General features: G+C 47.7%; 1 protein-coding gene across 1 annotated transcript in view; it reads right to left on the bottom strand.

Annotated features, from left to right (window-relative positions):
- UNC5D (unc-5 netrin receptor D) overlaps positions 1-22,719 on the bottom strand; it is a 326,435-nt gene that overhangs the window by 64,875 nt on the left and 238,841 nt on the right. Inside the window, exons 8-9 of the mRNA XM_019514323.1 lie at positions 10,642-10,674; positions 3,713-3,898 (exon numbers count right to left, since the gene is read on the bottom strand). Of these exons, the coding sequence (XP_019369868.1) occupies positions 3,713-3,898; positions 10,642-10,674 (219 nt within the window). The remainder of the gene's footprint in view (positions 1-3,712; positions 3,899-10,641; positions 10,675-22,719) is intronic.

Raw genomic sequence — 22,719 nt, 5'->3', positions numbered from 1 at the left:
TTGTAAGGTTGTGAAGGGGTAGCGAGTGTGACTACTGGCTGTGGTATGCAGTGCAGGAATATGGGAGAGAGCAGAGCAGAAATGGGGGAGAGGGGACCAGACTAAAGTTGGGGAAGTTCACTAGAGACTCAATTCAGTGATTTTTTTTTTTTACAGTACAGGATGTGAACCACTCAGGAAACCCATTTCACACAAAATATTGGAGATTTTTATATTGTTCTTGTCAAATCTGCTGCAGAATTTCCAACAAATGATCTGCTGCAGTTCTAGCATCTGCCAAGTATTTCCCAACACCAAGGAAAAACAAGGCTTTAGACATGTTGGCTCCATACTCATTGTGGATAACAACCGCCATACTGCATTTGCATTTTTCTAGCAAGATACTGCATTTTGTATTATTTCCCATGAGATGAAACTAAGTAAGACTTGTTTTGTTGCCATCAATTTTTTTAAGGGCCATTTCAAAGACCCATTTAAAAAGTATTTTTGATGGCTTTGTTGCCAGTATAAAACCATAGCAAACATGCTTCTTGTCCATTGACTAGCTCAAATGGTATGGAAGAATCGGGTCGCATCTAGATGTTTGTTTCCAAGTGACTGATCTGTCTGTGTCCTTGTCAGCTAAACTGGGAATAAGAGAAGAATTCCCAATGACCTCAACCCTTTCCTATCCAAGGGAAGTAGACAATTCACTAAGCTGTCCTATTCCTCATTGACATTAACAAATATCGCATATCTTTATGCATATATATAATTTTATTTAAAATTGTTCTACTGCTAGCTTTCAGTATGCTATAGTAGCATATCCTGGTCCTTGGAGAATGCTTGCCTTTCCTTCAAAGTGGTAAATGGATTCTGAAAAGAGACTATTCTATACCAGAAGCTTTCAGATTTGGGGAAATCAGATGAAACTACTCATTGCAGAAACACAATTGTGAATATTACGGCTCATCTTCTCCCCTGACATAGTTGGGCTGAAATGCTTTTCTGAGCTGACTTGTGACTGCCTCAACAGAAGGTAAAGCAGCTGAAGGGTTGCTCATGGACTGTTCATTTAACTGTAAAGTAGCAGGGAAGAGCTGCACTCCATCGTCAACCTCTGCTGCATGCTGTTTGGGGACTGAGTGTACTGGCCTGATGAGTAATTTTTCTGAGCAAAACAATATCATATTCCAGTTTCTTTGCACTAACTGAATGATGCAAAGGTGCTGGGTCAGGGCGATAGAATCTGACAATTCTCTGAGGATTTTCAGTCCTCCCAGGGTCTGTGCTGGGTTCAGTATTATTTCATATCATCATCAATGGTTTAGACAATGAGATGAAGTGCATCTCTAGCCAATTTGCGCATGACACTATGTTGGGTGGAGTTGCCGACGCTCTAGAGGGTAGGGCTAGGATCCACTGTGACTTGGATAGACTGGAAAAACGGTCCACAATCTATCAGACGAGATTCAACAAAGGCAAGTGCAAAGTCCTGCACTTGGGGTGGAATAATTGCATGTGCATGTACAGACTGGGGAATGACTGGCTAGGTTGCAGTGCTGCAGACAAGGACATGGATGTTACAGTAGACCATAAATAGCCAACGGTGTGCTCTTTTTTGCCAAAGAAAAAAAAAGGCCATGGCATGCTGGATTGTATTAACAGGAGTGCCACTTGCAAACTCAGGGAAGTGATTCTTCTGTTCTATTTAGCACTGGTGAGGCCTCACGTGGAGCACCGTGTCCAGTTTTGGGCCCCACACTTCAAGAAGAATGTGGATATCTACGGATAGATTAAAGAGAGTCCAGTGCAGAGGGACAAAAATAATTAGGAGCCTGGGAAGCAGGACCTATGAGGAAAGCCTCAAGGAGCTAGAATAATTTATTCTGGAGAAGAGAAGACTGAGTGGGGAATTGAGAACAGCCCTCACGTACATTAAGGGTAATTTCAAAGAAGATGGAGATTTTTTCTATGGCTGTAGGGGACAGGACTAGAATCAATGGACTCAAGCTTCAGCAGGGGAAATTTAGGTTGGAGATTAGGACAAAATTTCTGACTTTGAGGGTGGTCAAGCATTGGAACAGACTAAGCAGAGAAGTCATGGAGTCTCCATCCTTGGAAATTTTGAAGAGTAGGTTAGACAGATGCTTGGCTTGAATGGTTCAGTCACAGATAATCCTGTCTTGAGCTGGGGGCTAGATTAGATGAGGTCATTTCCAGCCCTACTTTCCTTTGCTCTTAATGTCAAAGTCTGTGCTACTAAATCACACCATAAAAGGGTAGATTTCATAAAAGACATGATGCAGGGAAGAACAATCCAGGCATTTTCAGGTTTTGCAGGTTTCAGAATTTTTTTGTGGGAGGGAGTCTCCAATCCCTAAGCATCTTTCTCGGTTTTATATCGTACTCCTCCCCATGTTATTGGAGTGCTTTCATCTCCTTCGTTGCTACGGAGAGTTCTGAAGAGCTTTATTTTGTCTGAAAATACCACAAGGCAGAATTTGGAAACCAGATCCCAAAATTACGGAAGTCAATACAGAGGTTCCCACTGGTTTCGGTGAACTTTGCATCAAAGCGCCACTGGCCCGAACGCAGCAAAACACAAGCTTGTGCATCAAATTTTAAGTAGAAATGCATCCATAAGCAATGAAGGTGAGGGTAAGAACCAGATGTAAAGTACTAGTAGTGTGTGTGTGTGTGTGTGTGTGTGTGTGTGTGTGTGTGTGTGTGTGTGTTGGTTTTTGCGGGGCGGATTGCTGTGTTTTTCCCTTTTTTCCCCATGTCTTACAATTATGAATTCTAAAATCCTATAATTACATAAATTACATAAATCCTAAAAAGAGACTGAAACTTCACTAATAAGACTAACAAGAGAAATGATCTGTGCCTCTCTAGACTTTGCCCTGGATCATTGTTTATGTACCATTAAAAAAGCCCCAAATCCCAAAGCAGGATTTAAACAGCACATTGAATTCCAAATTAAATAAGAAGTTAATCTCAAATAATGTGAAAATGACATCATTAAAATTATGTTCCGCTCATCAGAACAGGTTTGAATCTTCAAATGAAGGCATTCATTTCCACTCCCCTCCCCAATTTCTTGCTATAATTAGCACCTGGTAAGGAATAAGTCCCTTGGAAAGAAAACTATGTTAAAAAAAACACAACAAACAACCCCCCCCCCCCAAAACACTGCAACATATTTCACTTCCCTAAAGGAAGGAAAAAATACAAGGCTGCTTTCACAGCCCACCAACACACCAACCCACCTACAATAAGGCTACCATCTAGTTTAAAATAATGGAAATCAGATAAATAAAATGCACTGTTTTAAATCGATCACCACCTCAGTTCAAAATCCCACTTTTTATCCAAACAAATATTATTCCAGGATGTATTTGCCACCTGCTTAGCTTTACTAAACAGAACGTACAAAAGGCTATTTATGCATGCTTACTAGAATATGCCATCAGAAAATCTATAAGGTATTCGGTGCTTCGATAGCCTATACAGTGGGATAAGTTAGGACCATATGAAATTCGTGGCTCATCTTGTGTTTCCACAGCAAGACCATGGCAGAGACCAGTAAAAGACCACACGCATCCCATTTGCACGAGTCCCCTTTAGTATCAAGCTGCTAGGGATTGCCTGCTGCCGTTCTCTGAATGCTGGCTGCAGCATCCATCTCCATAGATGCTCTAAGGGAGGAAGATGAAAACCTAACACTAACCTTGCCGGACTGTTTTAAAATTAAATGTCTGGAAGCCTCCTGTCAGCGCAGATGAGTCAATCACATCCACACCATACTCGCTCTGGCTCCGTCTATAGAGTGTAACGCCCACTACCAGCACAGCTACAGCAATGACTGCGGCTCCCAGACCCGAGTACAAGGCAATATCACTGGCATTCTCGATATCTGAAAGGAAAGGAGGTGGACAGCAAATAATTAGTGACAAACACATGCAGATCCCTTGACTCCGTCCCCCAGCACAAGAATGAGAAATAATAAGCATCCTGATATACCTGGGAGGATAAAGGAATATTAAGTTGCATCATTTGGGGCCTAGGACTTACGATTTCCCATGAGGAATATGCTGAGATTTCCAGGCAATATATTAAAAAAAACAACAACAACAAAACAGCAAGGCCGCAGAGGGTGCTCCTTATGTGTGAATTTTACTTCAGTTGTCCTGGTTCATGAACCATTTTTATTAGCTAACAAATGGAAAAGGTGTCGAGAACAATTTATAAATTTGCTACTTCAAGGAAATGGTTGGCACTGCAGTTAAGTTTTAGCATTGGCCATTCTTTATGCTAGAGACCATGAAATCAGAGCTGAGATCTTACCTGGCTTAGCATCCTCCATATCTGCATATTCCACAAGTCAGTTTGTGTGTGTGTGTGTGTGTGTGTGTGTGTGTGTGTGTGTGTGTAAATAGTGGGGGCGTGATATACATCAGCCCCCAATTCAGCTCTGGGGTGCTGACTTTGATACAGTAATGTAATATAATGCATCCCTTTGAGGGGAAACACCAAACCAGCAACCCCTGGGGAAGGTTCTGTGAAGGGCCAGGTTGCATCTAATCTCTTTCTTGTTTCCAGGTTTCTACAACCCATCCTGGAAGAAGCAAATCATGACTGAAAGGTAGGTGAAGAGCTCTGAGACGAGCTTAGTGAAAATTTCCCCTCCATCCCTTATTTCATCCTCTTCTATGTATTTTACGGTGACATGGGTGATCCTCGCCTTTTCAGACATGCCGTGGAGCAGAAGGAATCAGCCTTCAGAGTTCTGTAGGCTCGCAGGGAGCTGATGCAATCCCAGGTATTATTTAGGATTTCTGCAAGCATTCCTTGCCATTAAGAGAAAAATATTTTCAGTTGGGCATGTAACGCACTCCAAGCCATGCTCACCCCTGGGATTCTGCCTATAATCAAGTTTTTGAAGTTTTGAAACGTTGGTAGTCAAAATCTGCCAAAGCTAATTCATTAATCTAAACTGGGACTCTCAGCACTTTGTGAGAGATTGCCCAGTCCTGGTGTATAAGTTCTTGTGGGATTTGGGCCCATGTACCATGAAAGCAGATTCATTGGCAAGGATGCCTAGCATATGGACAAAACATCTTTTAACCACTTCACAAAAGGAGAGGGAGCTGCAGCTCAGGAGCACGCATTTGACGTTGCAATGTTACTGTGACATCTGCGCAATCCTGCAGTCACCTGTTAGTAGCTTTGCCCTAACTTTGCTTCTGAATACAACAGGGTTCAAACTGCAGGGGATTTGCTGAACTTGTATCACACTGCAAAATCATATGGGATAACAGCTGCATTGAAAGAGCTTCCATCAGTATCCTCTGATGCTGATACAGTTGTTACAGCTGACTACACTCCTAGAGCATCCTTAGTAATATGCTTTAATGTACACATTATAATCTGCTTATATGCCATGCACTAGTTTAAAGAAAGAAGTGGTTATATGGTCATGCTGTATATCTTCTACTGTGTCACAGTGTGGTAGTTAGATTACAAAGTGTGTAAAGACACCATCTTTAGAAAAAGGTGTCTTTATTTTAAACAAAGAATGCTGAAATTAAGAATGAAAAGGGAATTCAAGCCAAAGTATTTGAGGAACTGCAGAGTGAAAAGAGTAAATTGCAAAACAGAGTAACAGCACACATCAAAAAGCAGAATTCAGCCTGGTACAGACAGCCAGTAGCTGCCTCTGCGAAGCAGCTAGCATTCGCTTTGGATTTGGATTCAGCTGATTCGGGGGACAGCGATTCGATTATGCATCCCTTTGAGGATGGGTTAGGGTAGGGTTTGGGGTTTTTTGCAGGCGTTGCCATTTTTCAGCCAGAAACATCTGACTGAGATGTATCAATTTTCAAAATGTCACGTTCACCTTGGTGTAGGGTTGCATTGAAGGTGTTGTCACGATGGTGCAGAAAATATGCAAGAAGCAAGAATTCTTGTGGGTGACCAATATCTTTTTTTATTGGACTAACTGCATGGTTGGGATAGACATAGGCAATCTTTTCAGTATTTAGTACTCTTCTTTGGGTCTCTGGGAGGGGAAAAAGACACAGCAGACCTAAGCAGCAGATGGGCCAAAAGCTTGACTTGTTTTTTACACAAGCTTTTGGTCCATCTGCTGCTTAGCTCTGCTATGTCTGCTTTCCCCCGGGGCCTGCGGAAGGGTACTGTGATACGTGAAAACTTGCCTATGTCTGTCTCAACCAACTGTATAGCTGGTCCAATAAAAGATGCAACTTGCACAAATTCTTTCCCTGACGTACGTTGTAATTTATTTAAAATTTTTAGCAGATTTGATAAAAATAATAAAAGGTAGGTGTGTGAAATGTTTATGGTTTTCACATTTTTAAGTAAAGAGTTTTATGCGTGCATGTTTGTATGTATGTTCAAGGGGGAGGCAAAGTGGTGTCAAAGGACGAAAAAAATGTTTTTGAAGGCCTGGAGTTGAAAAATATACAAAAACAGCATGGGTTTGGGGAGAGGGGGGAGTATTCGTTGTGAATGCAGCCCCATATAATTAGCAGCTTTTTTCAAATTCCTCCCTGAGTGATAAATCACTGATGTAAGCTGAGACATTTCTCAATGACTAGGAAGAGACCATCTCTAGAAATGTTTCAGAGCAGGAGAAGAAAAGAATATGAAACGACAGAAAACAAGACTGATTGTATTTGTTCGCAAGGTCATGATATTTCTTAAAAGATTTTCCATTTTGAAAATAAAATAACAGTTACTCTTAGTCAGAGACTTGTGGCTTTGCCACAGGTTTGATGCTGCACAATGGTCTGATTTTTAAAAAGTCAAATGTCAGGCTCCATATTTTTTGTTTGTTCTTTATCTTGAGCAAAGTCTATCCCAAGTCACATGTGTTTAAAAACAGGTTTATAAAGATCCCATATGGTACCCTGGTGATGTTGGAGCCTCTCATTCCTACTGATTTCTTCTTCTAGGCAAACATAATTATGTCAGTCTTGTCGCCTGTTAAAAGCGGTTGGGAATATCAAGAGGGAACAGTGCTTCCTTTCCGCTGGAGACCCCAAAACTGGACATTTGTAAACTGTTTTAGACAGTTAACCATCTGAACAGGATGTACTGAACTCTCTTGAGTCCCCAGTCCACCGCCTTAGCCACAAAACTGGCATTCAATCTGTTTCATGCAAAACCCAGGAACATAAGAGAGCATGAATCAACTACATGCACATTTTTTTCTCACTTACCTCCCAAAACGAGCAATTTTATTCTTAGGTAATTAACTCCAACTCCATTCCTGAATTAATTGTGTGGGCAATGACTGCACTGAGTGAACCAGGAGTAAGTAGTGTGTTGTTTACCCGTAAAACTCCAGAAAGGTGGTGTATAGTTCAGGGGTAAAGCAAATCAGTCAACAACTGCATCAGCTTCCCATGTCTTTTCAGGACTGGTGTGAGTCGGTGATTGTTTTGAATATTTAGTTTCTTGGAAGCACTTCTTTTATTCATACTTTTAATATAAAAAATAGTGGAAAATCTTAATTGTGTTCCTGCCCCTTCCCATTTGAAATGGGCAGTCACATATATTTGAGGTCAGAATCTGACCTATCTGCACAAATATGCTTCTGCCACAATCGCACAGGTGATAACTTAGCCCTCATTGTCAGCAGGGGTTATGTAAATCTCAGCTTTTTAAAATATTGCATGTCACCTTTTAAAAACTCTTGGGATAAATCCACTGAGCAAATTCCTTAATTGTGTAATGAATAGTTATTTCTGTTTCTAAAATCTTAAAAGAGATGTAGTTTGATAATATAAGTAATTGATACTCTGATTTGGACAAGGAAGGGTCAGCCAGTTTCAATTCTGAGTTTCCATATATTAGCACAAGACTGCCATGTACATGTTATGGATGCAAATAAGAATAAATTAAAGCCTAGGCCCCTGCCACACACTGTAACACAACCCCATGTTAAAGCAGTTAATGGCATCATAAAACAAGGAGTAAGCCACAAAATTATTCCATAAAAAATATGTAATAACTTTGTGGCTGGTTCCTACCACACCATTAATTGAACGTGTGGCCAGATGCTCCTGCGAGTCTGGGGGCCTCATGATCCTAGGCTCCCCCTACTCTGGCAGTAACGTATGATGGGCTCTGATGCTCAGTCCCACAATCATGCCTCTTGTCATGTGCATGTGGCGTGGGAGGAAGCATGTCTGCTGATCACATGTCTTTACCTGAACGTCTGCCAGGGGTTTTCATTACAACAAGCCAAAATAAACCAAACCAGTTTTGTTCATGCAAAACTTATTTTTAGTACCATGTTTATTGCTTTTATTTTAAAAGATAATACGAGTGCACTACAACTATTCCTTAAGAAGGCAAAATGCAACAGCAGAAGTGATTCTTAAGAGTCAAGGATTACTTGCAATAGCCAACTATAAATCATTACAAAGCATCGTTGTCAAAAGGAGCCAAAATGGTACTTGTCTGAATTTGGGTCTTTGGGAAACTGCTGGTTAGAAGCGCTGCCTTTCGTCTGTGTTTGGGGCATTGTTATTTCAAGACACTTTCATCTCTTCTCCCCTGTAGCCTCTTAAGGAGGATTTCCTTCCCTTGGGATAAGAAAAATTCAAGAAAAAGGAACCATGGCAATGTTGCTGCTGCGGTTATATTTTCTGTTCCCCACCCTCCCCCCAAGGGATTCAACGGAAAAAAAGTTGCAGTCAACCAATTACTATTTAATGGTCTGCATCCTCCCAACCCAGAGGAGACAGCATCTCTCTTACAGCAATAAGTTTTTATACTTTTTGTTACGAGGTACATGTTTGTGGTAATTGTAGCCTATATTTCACTCCACCTCCTGACATTGTTACACAACATTTATTGAAAGCACATCTGATGGTAATGAAGTTTCTATTAACTATGATTAAGTTTCATAAAGCACCTGAAGATAATTTAAGATGTGCAGAAGCAGAAAATGAAACATTTGGTTTAGTACATTAGGAAACGTAATTGATTAAATTATCTAATTTACAATAAGTGCTTTCCATGAGCGATTCAGGGCCTACATTGCCACCAGTTTGCCATTACAGTTTGCTAGGAGATATCAAAGGTTTCTCTAGCTTCCTCCCTGCTCCCACTTCTCTCTCTGTTCATACCCTCCAGCTACTGGACCTTTTTTTCTCTGTACACCCCTGCTAAAGGATATGTGGAAGTCCTAACGGATAGGAAATGCAACTCAAAGCCAGAAAATCATGTACAAGGCTTTTTTAGCAAAACAAGTTGTTTCTCAATTATCTTCATAATTGACTTTGATTTTGCATCAATGATGATTCATGTAGTCGTAAACTCAGGCCCTGTTTCACTGAACAGCGCCAAACTCTATTTATAACATACTTCTAACCTCACATCTTAAAGAAACACAGTTTAATTCTCCTAGGAACCCTGTGTACAAAAATTGATTCCATTAAGGTTATATTTTCAATGAACCAGAAATGAAAGCGGTTTGACTGATGCGTTGTTAGGATAATTAAGTGGGGAATGCACAAACAAAACTGTAGCGTAATACACTTTGACACAAAAATTACAGCACAGACCCACAGCGTAGGGGTATAATCCCACCAAAACAAAGATTAGATAAAATGACAAGGGTCAGAAAATGCAAGCTAACCATAACATGCTTAGATTTGACTTCTATCGGCTTTGGGCTTCGATTAACCCAAGAAACATTTCACAGTTGGAAAAAGTGCAGGGAAAACCTCTTATGCAACGTCACTAGGCAGTCGTGGGCTTAATCTAAGGATGGACACCTGCACAACTCCAGTGCATTATAAATGGAAAAGCTGAAGGCTAGGTGCTTTCAGCCAGTTAAGAGCTCCAGATATCCATGAGGATAACTGCACTTTTCTTCTCGGTATTATTACATTATATTTTTGCAACAATTTGTGCACGAGACCTCCAGCCTTTACGACTATAACAGGTAACATGGTGATGTTGGCTGTGAACCCAAATGATTCTTTCAGAACATGTGTGTATTAGCAAAGCTCAGTCTGTTAAGTTGTTTTTACTGAACTTTCTTCTGTGAATCCCCATAAAAATTATCATTTATTCTGACACCTAGAGTCTGCTATATGTAAGCCTCAGAAAATATATTATGTTAGGACTTCCAAACAGTCAGGAAGTCCTCACTCACACGTCCACTATTTTGACCATAACTAAGATTAAGAAATCAATTCCAAAATAATAAAACATGCAGAAAAGCCTACCGTTCGATTCACAGGAATAGTCATTTTAAAATTTGTATTCTAAGCTCTATGGGCACATCTACCCAAGACGCTACGGCAACGTAGCTTCAGTGGGCACTAACCGTGATGCTGCCGCTGCTGTGCAGTAGTGTTGAAAAAGACCCGTGCCCTGCTGGGACTGCGCAGTACCAGTAGGGACTGTGGAGTCGCTTAGTACTTGCCTTAGCGGTACCAACTGTGCAGTCAGGGGCACATGTAGACGCGCCCTATCTTTACTAAGTCAGGAGAAAAATGCTTTATATAGGTCCACATGCCTTTCATTTAACCTTCAGTTCTATTTAGCTCTTAAAGAAGTAAAACAATGTCAGCAAAGATGAGAGATTATATTTACAAGAGAAAAAAAATAACTTACTTTGGGGTTTTATTTCATGAAGAGGTTTTTTATCTAAAAAGAGAGAGAGAAAGAGAGAGAGAGGGAAAGAAAGTTGCACTTAATACATGTATATGGAGTGTGTCTATTTCCTATATCACTTTCTGTCTAGTTCTATAACTGAAACATTTTCTCCTTGTTTGCTGACAATATGAGCTTTTTATCTTGTCCATATTTTTTCTTCATCTTCTTTTAAATCTCTTTCAAGATACTGCTTTGTAGTCATTTTTAGTCAAGTTCTGGGTAGCTAGCTTTCTCGGAATGCTTTTTCATATTACTTATTGTGCACATGTGTAAAGATTATATATATACAGGCAGGCTCAGATAAAGTCAGTCAAAATTAAGTGCGATTCAGTATGCTACATAGCAGATGCAATGAAATGAATACTTAAAGCAGTGGTTCTCAACCTTTTTTGGCCTCAAGACACCCCTAATTAGACCTAAGGCACCCACCCATCTGTAACTTTTGTAAATCGAGTGGCACCCAATTTAAAAAAAAAAAATTATATACCATATTACATAGTTCACCTCCTTGCAGGGGAAGCAGGCAAAGGACTGTCCAGGCAGAAATGAGCCTAGGCCTGCACTTATTTACTAAGCTTATCTGCTTACATTGCATCTTGTGCCACCCTTCAGAGGATCTGGCAGCACCCCAGTGTGCCTGAGCACCCTGGTTGAGAATCACTGACCTAAAGGGAAACTACAGCACTTGTAATTATACATCATAACTATTATATATTAAATGAGGTAATTAGTGCCTATTACAGTATACAGATAGCTATTATATATTACAGGTATGGGCAGCTATCAAAATTGGTATTAACAAGAGCACGTATGACAATGTATACATTAGAAGTATAGCTATATATTTAATATTATAAAAGAGGTATATTATACAATATACAGTGGGTAATTTCCACTAACTAGATTTCATATAATATGAATTATATTCATGTGAACTTCAACATCATTTGATATTCCTGCGCCTGTTTCTTAATACAGTAGGAATGGTCCTGCTCGCTCGCTCGCTCTCTCTCTCTCCCCACAAGGACTTAATTTTTGGTGACCCAGTCCTACAAACGCCCGTGAGTTAGCATGAGTAATTTCCACTGCAGTTCTGTTTTAAATAAGTAGTTAGAAGTTATTCATAAACTGGGTCATTAGCAACAGGTGAGCCCCCATATTCATGTACGTTGCCGAGGCAGGAATTGGGTGGAAGCAATAAGGAACACCGCAGGCGTCGCTGGGTAGAGAACCAGTGGAAGGTTGTGAGGTTTCTATGATTTTGCTTTTAGTTGCAAAGACAATGTTTGATAACTAATTGGGTGTGCTATCTAACTGTCACCTGACAATTCGTCAGGTACCACTAGCATTGTGTTGGAATAGCCAGCAACAGACAGTTATCAAGGAAAGATAAGGAACAGTCAGAAACCATCAGGAAGAACAGACAAGGCTCTGTTAATGCTTCTTTCCAGTCTGTCATTTGTCTTCCATTCCAAGGTGTTCCTCAGCATTCCTCAAAAATAAAAAGGACTGTCAGTGCTCTTTGGCACTGCTGGATATTTTTTGAGATTGGTCAGGAACACCTGGGACCCATTAGCATCCAAGGCTAAGGTGCACATAGCCGCAAAATACCCACCTACATCCCTTATTCAAGAAGCGTGGTTGGAAATCCCTGGGAACACTTAGCATTCTTCAGTAAAACCACAGATTGTGAGAGATTATATGAGACTAGCCAGGAACTCTTAGTATTCATTTCAGGTCACCGGAATTACCAGGGAACAGTTGCCATTCATCAGTATTCATAGGCAATATCCAGGAGCTCACAGGGAATATTCAGGAAAGTTCAGTATATCACATTCACAGGGAATCTATCTTCTGTTGAGCAGCTGAAGCTGGAAAAAAACGGAGCATCTCCCAGCTTCAAGCCTGATGGATGATTTGGCACTTGAATGCGGGATGTTGACAAAACTCCAGACAGTGCAAATGAGATCATTTGGATTCTCCGCTAGAAGGGGAGCTCCTGAGGCACCTAACATGACCTGCTGCCCTGGGCTGCTAGCAGAAGAGCCTGCCAGGAGCTAGCCAGGAGAGATGGACTTTGCAAGGAATGAGCCAAGCCCTGGCAAAGGAGCTCAGCCCATGGTCAAATGAAGTAAGAGTCAAATGAGATTATCCCACTGTGGGCAGGAAGGGGCCTTTGAGAAGGGGTCCAATTTGCTCATCCCAGAGCATATCCCAAAATGAGAACCAGGGTCTACCCTCCATCAGGATTCAAAGGAGGTCCTCCTAGTGAGGGAATGAGACCCTGCCTACAGCCAGGGGTCCAAATAGATCCTAGTTAGGTGGGGGAAGGAGCAGCAGGCAATTGGGATCCAACAAGCTCATCACTGAGCTGGAACCAGGTTCTGCCCTCCACCAGGGCTCAGAGGAGGTACCCCCAGAAGGGGAAGAAGGTCCTGCCTTCAAACAGGGGTCCAATTCATTCCTAATTAGACCTGGGAAGGAGCAGCAGGCGTCCAGGGTCCAGTAAGCTCATCCCTGAGCCAGAAGGAGGTTCTGCAGGTGTCACGGGACATCCTGCCCAACAAGGTCGTGCCGTCCTGCAGTGTTGAGATGGCCAAAGAATCAGACCCAGTGGAGATGGCAAGGTGCTTGAGGGTGGCAGATGAGGCCATGGCACAGCTAAAACAAGTTTCTGTCCTCACCCAGGAGGATGAGGAGGTCCTGCTGCAGCCAGGCCTGCCTTCAACTAGGGGGTCCAGTGCAGTCACCCCACAGCCACCAGGTCCTGCTTTTGACCAGTGGCCCTATGAGGTCCTGACTGAACACAGGGCAGGGGGCAGCCTTGAAGGACACTCAAAGGAGGCTCTAAGCAGACCCAGGGCAGAGAGCAAAAGTCCGATCATCCCACAGCCAGAGCAAGGTGCTGCTTGGGCACGCGAAGTGTAGGAGGACATCCCACAGGCATGGGAATGGGAGTCACTGCACAAAGGGGAGCGCACATCAGCTCCTGGACGTTGCTGCCGGGAATGGGCCCAGGAGCATGTCCAGCTCTGCTTCCTTTCTGTAATGCCCAAATGTAGTGCTAAGATACATGCTGACAAGGTGTTTTCTCAGACTGGGCAGAGTGAGAGGGGCCAGGAGGGCTGGAATAATTGATATTCTGCCCCTGCTCCCCGAGGGATGGGCTCTGCCTTGCATCCACGGCCACCCAAAAGACTCAACTCGCAGCTGCAATGCATGGGGGAGAAGCACTTGCACACCATAATTCATCACGCAAACACCCACCCACATGGCACGCATGCCCGGTCTCTCTCTGTCTCACACACACTAGAAAGGAGGCTATTTTTCCTGCAACCTGGGAAGAAAGACAGTGACGAGTGCCAGTTACTTTCCTCCTTGAGTTCAGGACAGTAATCAGATGGGCCAGGCATGGGAACTGGTGAAGTTTTTGACTGGATCCAAGCCGACCTGCTCCCAGGTACAAAGTCATTTTATTTTAGGATAATCAGAGGCCAAAAGCCAGGCCTCCTGAACTGGGAAAACATCCAGGGGGGAGAAGGGGATGTCTCTCCCCTCCACCAGGCATTTCTGCTCTTTCATGGCAGCTGAAGGAGTTAAATCAGGGCTCACGATTTCAATTTGTGCACAGCTGAACACAGATCCATCACAGCCTGGTGCTTCCCAGGTACTTGCAGATTTAATTGATTCAGTGGGTCAAGAAAGCAAGCTGTTGGTTTGAGGCTGTGTTACTAGTGTAACCTGGGCAGTACTCCGAGAGGTACCCCCTCTCCAATTGAAGGGATCAAAGCAGGTGCACAAGCACTGTGGGAGGTGTAGGGATTCTCCTCCCCCTATAGAGCAGAGCCAGACCACCAATGGGGACTTAACCATGTACCTTTTAATACTGGGAACGTAACAGGCATAAATCAGAGGGTACGGTGGACACTACAGTGCCCCAAGGGGGCAGGATTCAACAAAGGTTAGACACTTACAATCATTGACAAAAAACAGGGTTAACAAAATATAAAACTCAAAGAGCAGATCAAACAATATGGGTTGGTGAAATATAAAAAGGGCACAAAATGTCAAGTGACAAGGAAACATAGGGCCTTGGTACCTGGTGGGGGAAACACAATGGCCCCTTTCCACTACAAGAAGATTTGCTTCTTGTTATCTCGCTCTCCCCAAGTCACTGCAGCTAGGATTTGATCCCAGATCTCCCATGTGGTAGGCAGGAATGCTGCCACACAGCCACCACTGGTGGCACTGCTCCAGCATGCTAGGGTTCTTGACCTTCCCAGAGCCCGGGCCTCACCTTGAGCTCCCTGACTTCTGATTGGAGGAGCTGGAAGCAGAGCTGGGAACCTCTCAGGTCCCTGCTCAGATCCTTGCTGGAGCAGGGGAGCCTCTCCTGCTGGCTGCAGCCTCTCCCAGGGGATCCTGGAGCCCCGTGGTGAAGCCTCTCCTGCTGGCCGCATGCCGCGCTGCTGAGGGTCCCATTGCTGTCTGCAGGTCTTGCTCTTTCAGGCTCTTCTGGGGCACTGCTCCTACCCCACTGATTCAGCTCTTGCCAGCTCTGTGAAGCTCCTTCCTTATCCCTCGCTGGTCTTTCCCCTGAATCAGCCCACGCTGCCCCTTTTGTCCCCCTCCAGGTGACCCAAGGGGCCAATCAGGGGACACGGGGTGAGTCTCTGGGCCCTGATTGGTGCGGAAAGGGAATCCCAAGTCCTCCAATCATCTTTTACCCCTTCAAAACCCCTGGGCCAGGTCACTGCCAGCCAGCCGGTCACACTAGGTTTGGGCAGAATATTGTAGCTGCCGTCCCCGGTGACAAGGATGCCTCCTCGCGTGAGTATGTTGCTATTTATAGGATGCTACAAGATTCTTCTAATTATTGCCCTCTGTTGTGAGAAGCACTGCAAAGGAGCATCTACCTCTTCCTGCACCTAAGTTATGGGCACTTGCCCACCCATGTAACAAAATCTACCCTTGCAGAAAAACAGACACCCCCATACGCAGCTACAGGCAGACAGACAGATGTCCAGCCCTGGATGTGCCCCTCGTGCAAGGTCCTTAGAAGCGACCCTGACATAGTACCGTGGTTCAACAGGAGCAGTCAGGTCAGCAGAGCTGCACAGAAGGAGCTGGTAAGCAGGAGCATTTGGCATGCCATTTGTTTCCGTGTGCCCTTTCTCTTGCCTTTGTGGGTAACATGAGTGCCTGGTGCTCGTCAAAGAAGCAACACAATGGGCACGTGGTAGGGAAGCTCCAGTAAGAAGGGGTGAGAGGAGCAAGAGCAGGGGCTGTGGATGCTAGAGTCCCGCCCGTCGCCTGGCACTATGAGTGGGTCTCTGCCTTGGGTGGCTCCTGGTTTAAGCCAGCTGTGACCTGCCATGATGGCATTGGTGAGTGTCCCCACACACAGAAGCCCTTGTCTCACAGTCCCCTAACACCCCTCATCCCGGGTGCTGCCTGGCCCAAGGCTTCTGGGTCCAGCTTGGAAAATGCATTGTGAGGGCGATGGGGGTCTGCCATCAGGGAGCGCTGGCCCAGCACTGTCGCTCATCCAAAGAGTCATTGGGTAGGCTGTGTTTGGCTTCATAATGATCCTTCATATGATCCTGTTCTATCATTGCCAGGTGGCTCCTCAAGTCCCATGCACTCAGCCCTTTGCTTACCCAGTGATGCAGGAGTCTTTCCCAGCATTTAACTTGTGACTCTTCAGTATGGCATGCAGCCCTCGCCGCATGCCTGCTCCTGGTGTGGCCAGCTCCTTGCACAGCGCCGAGGTCCAGCCAACTGCCAATGCAGAGCCGGGGGTGGCTGGTTGGACATTGGGATGATTCACCCCCAGGTGAGCAAGGCTGGCATGTGGCAGGGTTAAGTCCTGCCCTACCACAACCTTGGAAGGTAGGGTGTACCCCATTCAGGGCACCAGACTGCCTTTTCTACTGCCTTCATCTTCCGTGCCGTAGAGCATGGCTCTTCCCTGGGTACGAAGAGGAAGGACTGGGCTGTGCCGCCCTTGGCTCCACGATGCCCTGAGACAGGGACCGAGCATGCAGCTCATCAAGCACATGGCTGCATTATGCATGTGGGCACCTGGAGCTTGGCCAGTGATCGGGGCCTGCCCCATGGTGTCCACTTGTCCCAGCCACAGGGTCCCAGTGCTCTGCCTTCCCTCTGCCCCAGGTGCAGGGGCAAAGCCCTGAGGAGTGCTCAGTGCTGGATGGCTCCCAGTACCCTCCTGCTACATGCTAGCCAAGGCACCTGCTCCTGCCTGCCCCATGGCCAGGACGAGCAGGCACCACCAGGCAGGGATTCATGGGGGAGCTGATTTATGGGAGCGTGTTTGTGCTGGGCTGTGACATGCCAGAGCGGCTGTGGGCATTGCTCCCAAATTAGGTGTGAGCTTTGGTTGAAACTTGCACTGCCTAAATCACATGGCAAGAGCCGGGAATGGCCATAAAGCCTTTCTGAGACTGTCGTTACCTGATGTCACTGGGAGCTGGCTCAAGGGCCTCAGAGTGTCCTAGTACTCCAGCAGGACATCTGCAGGTGATGAGGGCTGGGGCTTGGGGTCTGGCTGTCCGGCCCCTCTGGAAATCCTTCCCCAAATGCCCAGCTGAGCAATCACTCACAACCTGTGCCTCAGCCAGGGATGCCATGACCCCACTGTGTTACATCAGGCCACAGGGCTCCTGCACCATAGGGTCTGGGGATTTCCCAGCAGAGATACTGAGAGGCAGCGGCTAGCTCTCCAGGTCATTTTGTAGCAGTCCTGCCTCTGCCCAGCCAGGGTGGGTGAGCCAAAGTCAGAGCCCCCCAGCAGGGCTGGCTGGAAGGGGAGGCAGAGGCCTCGGCCCTTGCAGGGGAGCCCTTGCCTCTGGGGCGTTAGGCCCCAGCAGAGGGTGACAGGGCACCAGGGCTGGCACGGGCTCAGCTCCCAGCTCCATGACACGTGGCTCTGAGTCCCTGCAGGGTCCTAAGCATGAGCAGCTGACCCACCAGTCCACTCCCTGCCTGCCCTACCCAGGGGCAGCCCCAGCAGAGGCCTGCAGCCTCCTGCAGCTTCTTCACACTGAACCTCCAGCCGCAGCCCCCGTGTGCAGCCACAGGCCCTGCTGTGCTCCAGGTAAGTCGGGCATGGAGAAAGACTTAGGTGCAGCCGGGGGGAGGTAGTGCAGGGAGGAAATGAGGCCTGATGGCTGGGGCTTGCAGGAGCTGCCTGAGGCTGGCTCGTGCCAAAGGCAGAGGGCAGGCAGTACCTGTGCCCACCCCGGAGCCTGGCTCACCTCCCAGGCTGTCTGACCTGGGCGTAGCACTTCACCACGTCGCCCCCACAGTCAGGTAGATGTACGCTCAACAGACTGACCTGGAGCAGAGCTGTGATCCCAGGTCTCTAAAGTTGCAGCAGCTGAGCTGTCTGCCTGCTGGGGTTCGTGGGTGAGGTACTCCTGCACCCATTCCCCTGATGGGAAGTGAAAAATGGAGGTTCAGACCCAGGAGAAAAACCAACAGCCTGTGGCACCTCAGGCTGGGGCTGTAGCCACTGCGCTTTCTGAGGCTCTTACCCGGAGGCACTTAGTGCCTACAATGCTATTACCCATGTTTCCAGTAGCCTGGTGCGTAGCATGTTTTCGGAAGCAAGTCCCATGCTGCTCTGGCGGAAAGACAAGAGCTGTCACGTCCTGGTGAGGGAAAAGCTTGTCTTTTGGTGTGAACAGTGTGACAGGTGTCTTTATTTATCTTGAATAATGCAAGGCCCCCTTCAAAGACACCAAGCCCCCACTCTTTAACCCTCTCTTTCCACCTCAGAGGCACCGAGTCAAGGGGCACAGCCCAGAGCTCCTTTTGCAGAGGTGTTTGCCAGCCTGGTGGGGTGAGTGTTGGCCTAGAGGCTCAGTGTTGTGGGTCTGAATCCTGGCCTAGCAAGGGAAGCTGCTCTCCTGGGCAAGTTGTTTGCTCTTGCAGCCTCTTTCGTTGCTGTGGCCAGAGGCGCCGAGTCAAGAGTCACAACCAACAGCTTCCTGATCAGGAGAGCTGGGTAGCCTTGTGGGGAGAGGCCTGGCTTAAAAGCTCAGCATCCTAGGTTCAAATCCTACCCTGGCATAATGAGCAGGCACCCTAGATAAGCTGGTGTCTGGGCAAGTTCTTTACTCCTGGGGCCCCTGACTCTTTCATTGCTGCGGCCAGAGGCACCGAGTCAAGAGGTGCAGCCGACAGGCCCCTGTCAGGAGAGCTGGCTGGCCTGGTGGGTATGGCCCTGGCCTGAGACACTGGTGGCATGGGTTCTCCTCCTGTGTGTGTCTGGTCCTGGCTGAGTGATGCTGAGTGAGCAACTGACCTGTGGGCCTGGTGCCCCCTGGCAGTGCTGGTTGGGGGCACAGCAGGTGGGGTTGGTTCTACACTTCTGCTCAGCAAGCCTTAGGCTACTGTGGAGGTGCCCACTGGTAGGTGGGTGCTGTTGCCTGGGGAGGTTTTGGAGCTGTCCAGTCATCTTTGTCACCTGTGGACACTACTAGACTCCAGGCAACTAAAAGGCACTCTGTACTCAGTGACTGCACACTGGGAGTGCCAACCCCCCAGCAACAGTACCCACATGCCAGTGGGCACCTGCACAGCAGCCTAAGGCTTGCTGAGAAGAAGTATAGAGCCACAACCCCTCCTGCTGTGCACCCAACCAGCACTGCCAGGGGGCACCAGGCCCACAGGTCAGTTGCTCACTCAGGATCAGAACCCATGCCACCAGTGTCTCAAGCCAGGGCCATACCCACAAGGCCAGCGAGCTCTCCTGACAGGGACCTGTCTGCTGTGCCTCTTGACTCAGTGCCTCTGGCCACAACAATGAAAGAGTCAGGGGCCCCAGGAGTAAAGAACTTGCCCAGACACCAGCTTATCTAGCATGCCTGCTCATTATGCCACAGTGGGATTTGAACCCATGATACTGAGCTTTCAAGCCAGCCCTCTCCCCACAAGGCTACCAAGCTCTCCTGACCGGAAAGCTGTTGGCTGTGACTCTTGACTCGGCGCCTCTGGCCACAGCAACGAAAGAGGCAGCAGGCCACAAGAGCAAAGAACTTGCCCAGGAGACCAGCTGCTCTCAGGCACCTGCTTGCCATGCCAAAGTGGGTTTTGACCCCATGCCACTGGGTCTTTAAGCCAGCACTCTTCCCCCCAAGACAAACAAGCGCTCCTGGAGGAAAAGCCCACCTTGGCGCAGTGTTTCTGGCCAGAGCCATGAAATAGCAGCGAGAAAGAGCTCACCCAGAGGGGTTTCCCAAGTCACCCACTTGCCTTCCTCAAGGCAGGATTTAAACCCAAGCCATCTGCTCTCCAGCCAGTGCTCTCCCACCCAAGCCAGCAGACATCGGCAGGGCAAAGCCTGTCTGCTGCTTCTCCCTGTCCTGCACCTCCCCGCCTGCTGCAACAGGAGACAGTCACTGAGCTACAGAAACAAAAACAGATGAGACCCCGCTTTTGCCAGGTGCAGGCCTCAACCACACAACCTCATACTCCCAGGGCAGCAGACTAAATCAGAGGCCACTGCATTTCTTCACCTATGCCTGCCCTGCCTGCACTAATGGCCACTCGGTAGCTCCGCAGGAGAACAGACCTGCCACCTGCCAGGGACATCAGCAAAAGCACCAAGTTCCCCCTCCCCCCCCAGCAAAGAGCAATTAACTGCTCTAGAAAATGACACTGTAGACTAAGGTCACTGTCAAACCCAGGTGAAGGGCTGAACCTGCTCCAGTGTTGCCTGCTGGCCAAGGCCTTTGGCTGTGGCAGACGGCGGCATAGGGTCAGGACCTCCCTGCTCTCTGAGGAGGTGACGCTGGGTGCCCTGCAGAGTAGAGGGAGCAGCCAAGGCTGATGCAGGCTCTAGCAGGGAGGGCAGGCCTGGGGGCAGACGTTCAGTTCCCAGGGAACAGGAAGTGCTCTGCATAAGTCCCAGCATCACAAACACACTTCTGCAGGGCCCTAACATCCAATCTCATCCAGCCCAGCCAAGTGTTTGCCTTCTCTGCACTCCAAACCCCACCTGGGTCAACTTGCCCCCTGGAAGTCAGCAAGGAAACTCATCCTCAAAGCCAAGATGTTGGCAATGTAACCCTGTTGCTCGTCCCGCTCCCCACACAGTGGGCAAGAGGCAGTCGATCACCATCCTCTCCCTGACCACCCCTCTGCCGTTGAAGACTGCTATCAAGCCCAACTCCTCCCTAGACAGCCCTACCTTGGGATCGCTGCTCCCTCCGAGGCAGAGGCCAGAGCCCTCCAGTGCTGGAGTTGCTGCCTGGCCCCTGGCCCCATGCTAGATGCCCACCAACCTTGCGGGTGACCCCCACCACTTGCTGTCAGGGCTTTTGTCGGGCCTCAGCCAGCATCCAGGTGAGCCTGGACTGCCACCTCTTGCTGCAGCTGTGTGGGATGCAGAGGAAGGGGCAGGTGATGGAGGGAACTCAGGTCTGGTCCCCTGCTCCACCAGACTCTCACCAGAGGGAGGACACAGCAAGAAGGGGCTGGGAACCAAGGTGGAGGGAGGGCTCAAGTTAGAGTTGAATATTTCCATAAGGAACAAAGCAGCCAGCATCAGCGAGTCACTGAGGACATGGGTGCGGGCAGTGAGACAGCCCCAACACTGATTTCACTGCCAAGCCCAGCTGTTTGGGGTGAGGATCAGCCCTTCCTGGGGGGAAAGTGCCCACCGCTCCTCCAGGGGTTTTTTCCCCCTCCTGCGCAGTGCCCAGAGCCAAAGCCTGGAGCTGGCAGGCACTCCCATTCAGCAGACCCTTGGCACCTGCCAGGATATGAGCAGCGCCGTGTCCTTCTCCCACCTGGCAGGGGCAAGAGGGAGGCTGCAGAAGAGCTCTCGGTCCTCCCGCCTGAAGCCAGGGCTTCACAACCACAGCAGTTTCTGCAGGCCCGGCTCAGGTTAGCTGCACTGCAGCACTTGCACCTCATGCCTGGCACCTGGGCATTGCTAGTACAGTCAAATCAGGCAGGCAGGGTGACCATGTGGAGTGTCCCAGCCCTGATCCTTCCAGCTGGTCTCCCAGAGGGGTCAGCACAGGGAGGTCGGCAGTGGCTGCAGGACAAGCCAAAGGTTAAGCTCGGTTATATTTTGTTCTTGCCACACACCTCTGCTTAAATGCAAAATCTCAACAGGGTGTTGTTCTATAAAAACCCTAAGCATGATTTGTGAACTCTTGCAGCCTTGGTAATCTCCTCAGAGTAATGGGATTATATTTCAAATCACCACAGCGTGTTCATTACACATTTAAACTCCTTTGACAGAAGAAAAGTTAAATAAAATGTGCGCGCCAGCCCTGGCTGCCTCTCCAGCTCTCTCCCTTGATTAGACAAACAGAGCTCCAAAATGGGAAAAAAAAAAAGGTAAAAAAAAAGGCCTTTGACAGTGTCCCACCCAATTCTGGGGGGCAAGCTGAGGGACTGCGGCATTGACGAATGCACGGTCACATGGGTGGCAAACTGGCTCCAGGGGCGCACCCAGAGGGTGGTGGTGGACGGGTCGAAGTCAGCCTGGGAGGGTGCGGGCAGCGGAGTCCCCCAGGGCTCGGTCCTTGGACCGGTGCTGTTCAACATCTTCATCAGCGACCTGGACGAGGGTGTGGAGAGCACCCTGTTCAAGTTCACTGATGACACCAAGCTGTGGGGTAAAGTGAATCCACCGGCAGGCAGGGACCGCATCCAGGCAGACCCGGATAGATTGAAGTGGGCGGATCTGAACAGGATGCAGTTCAACAAGGACAAGTGCAGGGTGCTGCACCTGGGGAGAGGGAGCCAGCATTATGGTTATAAGTTAGGGGCTGCCCCTCGGCAGCACAGAGGCAGAGAGGGATCTTGGAGTCAGGATTGACTCCAGGATGAATGAGTCGCCAATGTGACGAAGCAATAGGCAGAGCCAACCGCACCCTGTCCTGCATCAACAGAGGCATCACCAACAGATCCAGAGAGGTCTTGCTCCCCCTCTATGCGGCGCTGGTCAGGCCGCAGCTGGAGTCCTGTGTCCAGGTCTGGGCGCCGCACTTCAAG

The sequence above is a fragment of the Gavialis gangeticus genome, unplaced genomic scaffold (genome assembly GCF_001723915.1).
Source record: "Gavialis gangeticus isolate Ggan-Ray unplaced genomic scaffold, GavGan_comp1, whole genome shotgun sequence".
Lineage (NCBI taxonomy): Eukaryota > Metazoa > Chordata > Crocodylia > Gavialidae > Gavialis > Gavialis gangeticus.
The sequence above is the reverse complement of the archived record's forward strand: the minus strand, read 5'-3'. Positions and strand labels throughout refer to the sequence as shown.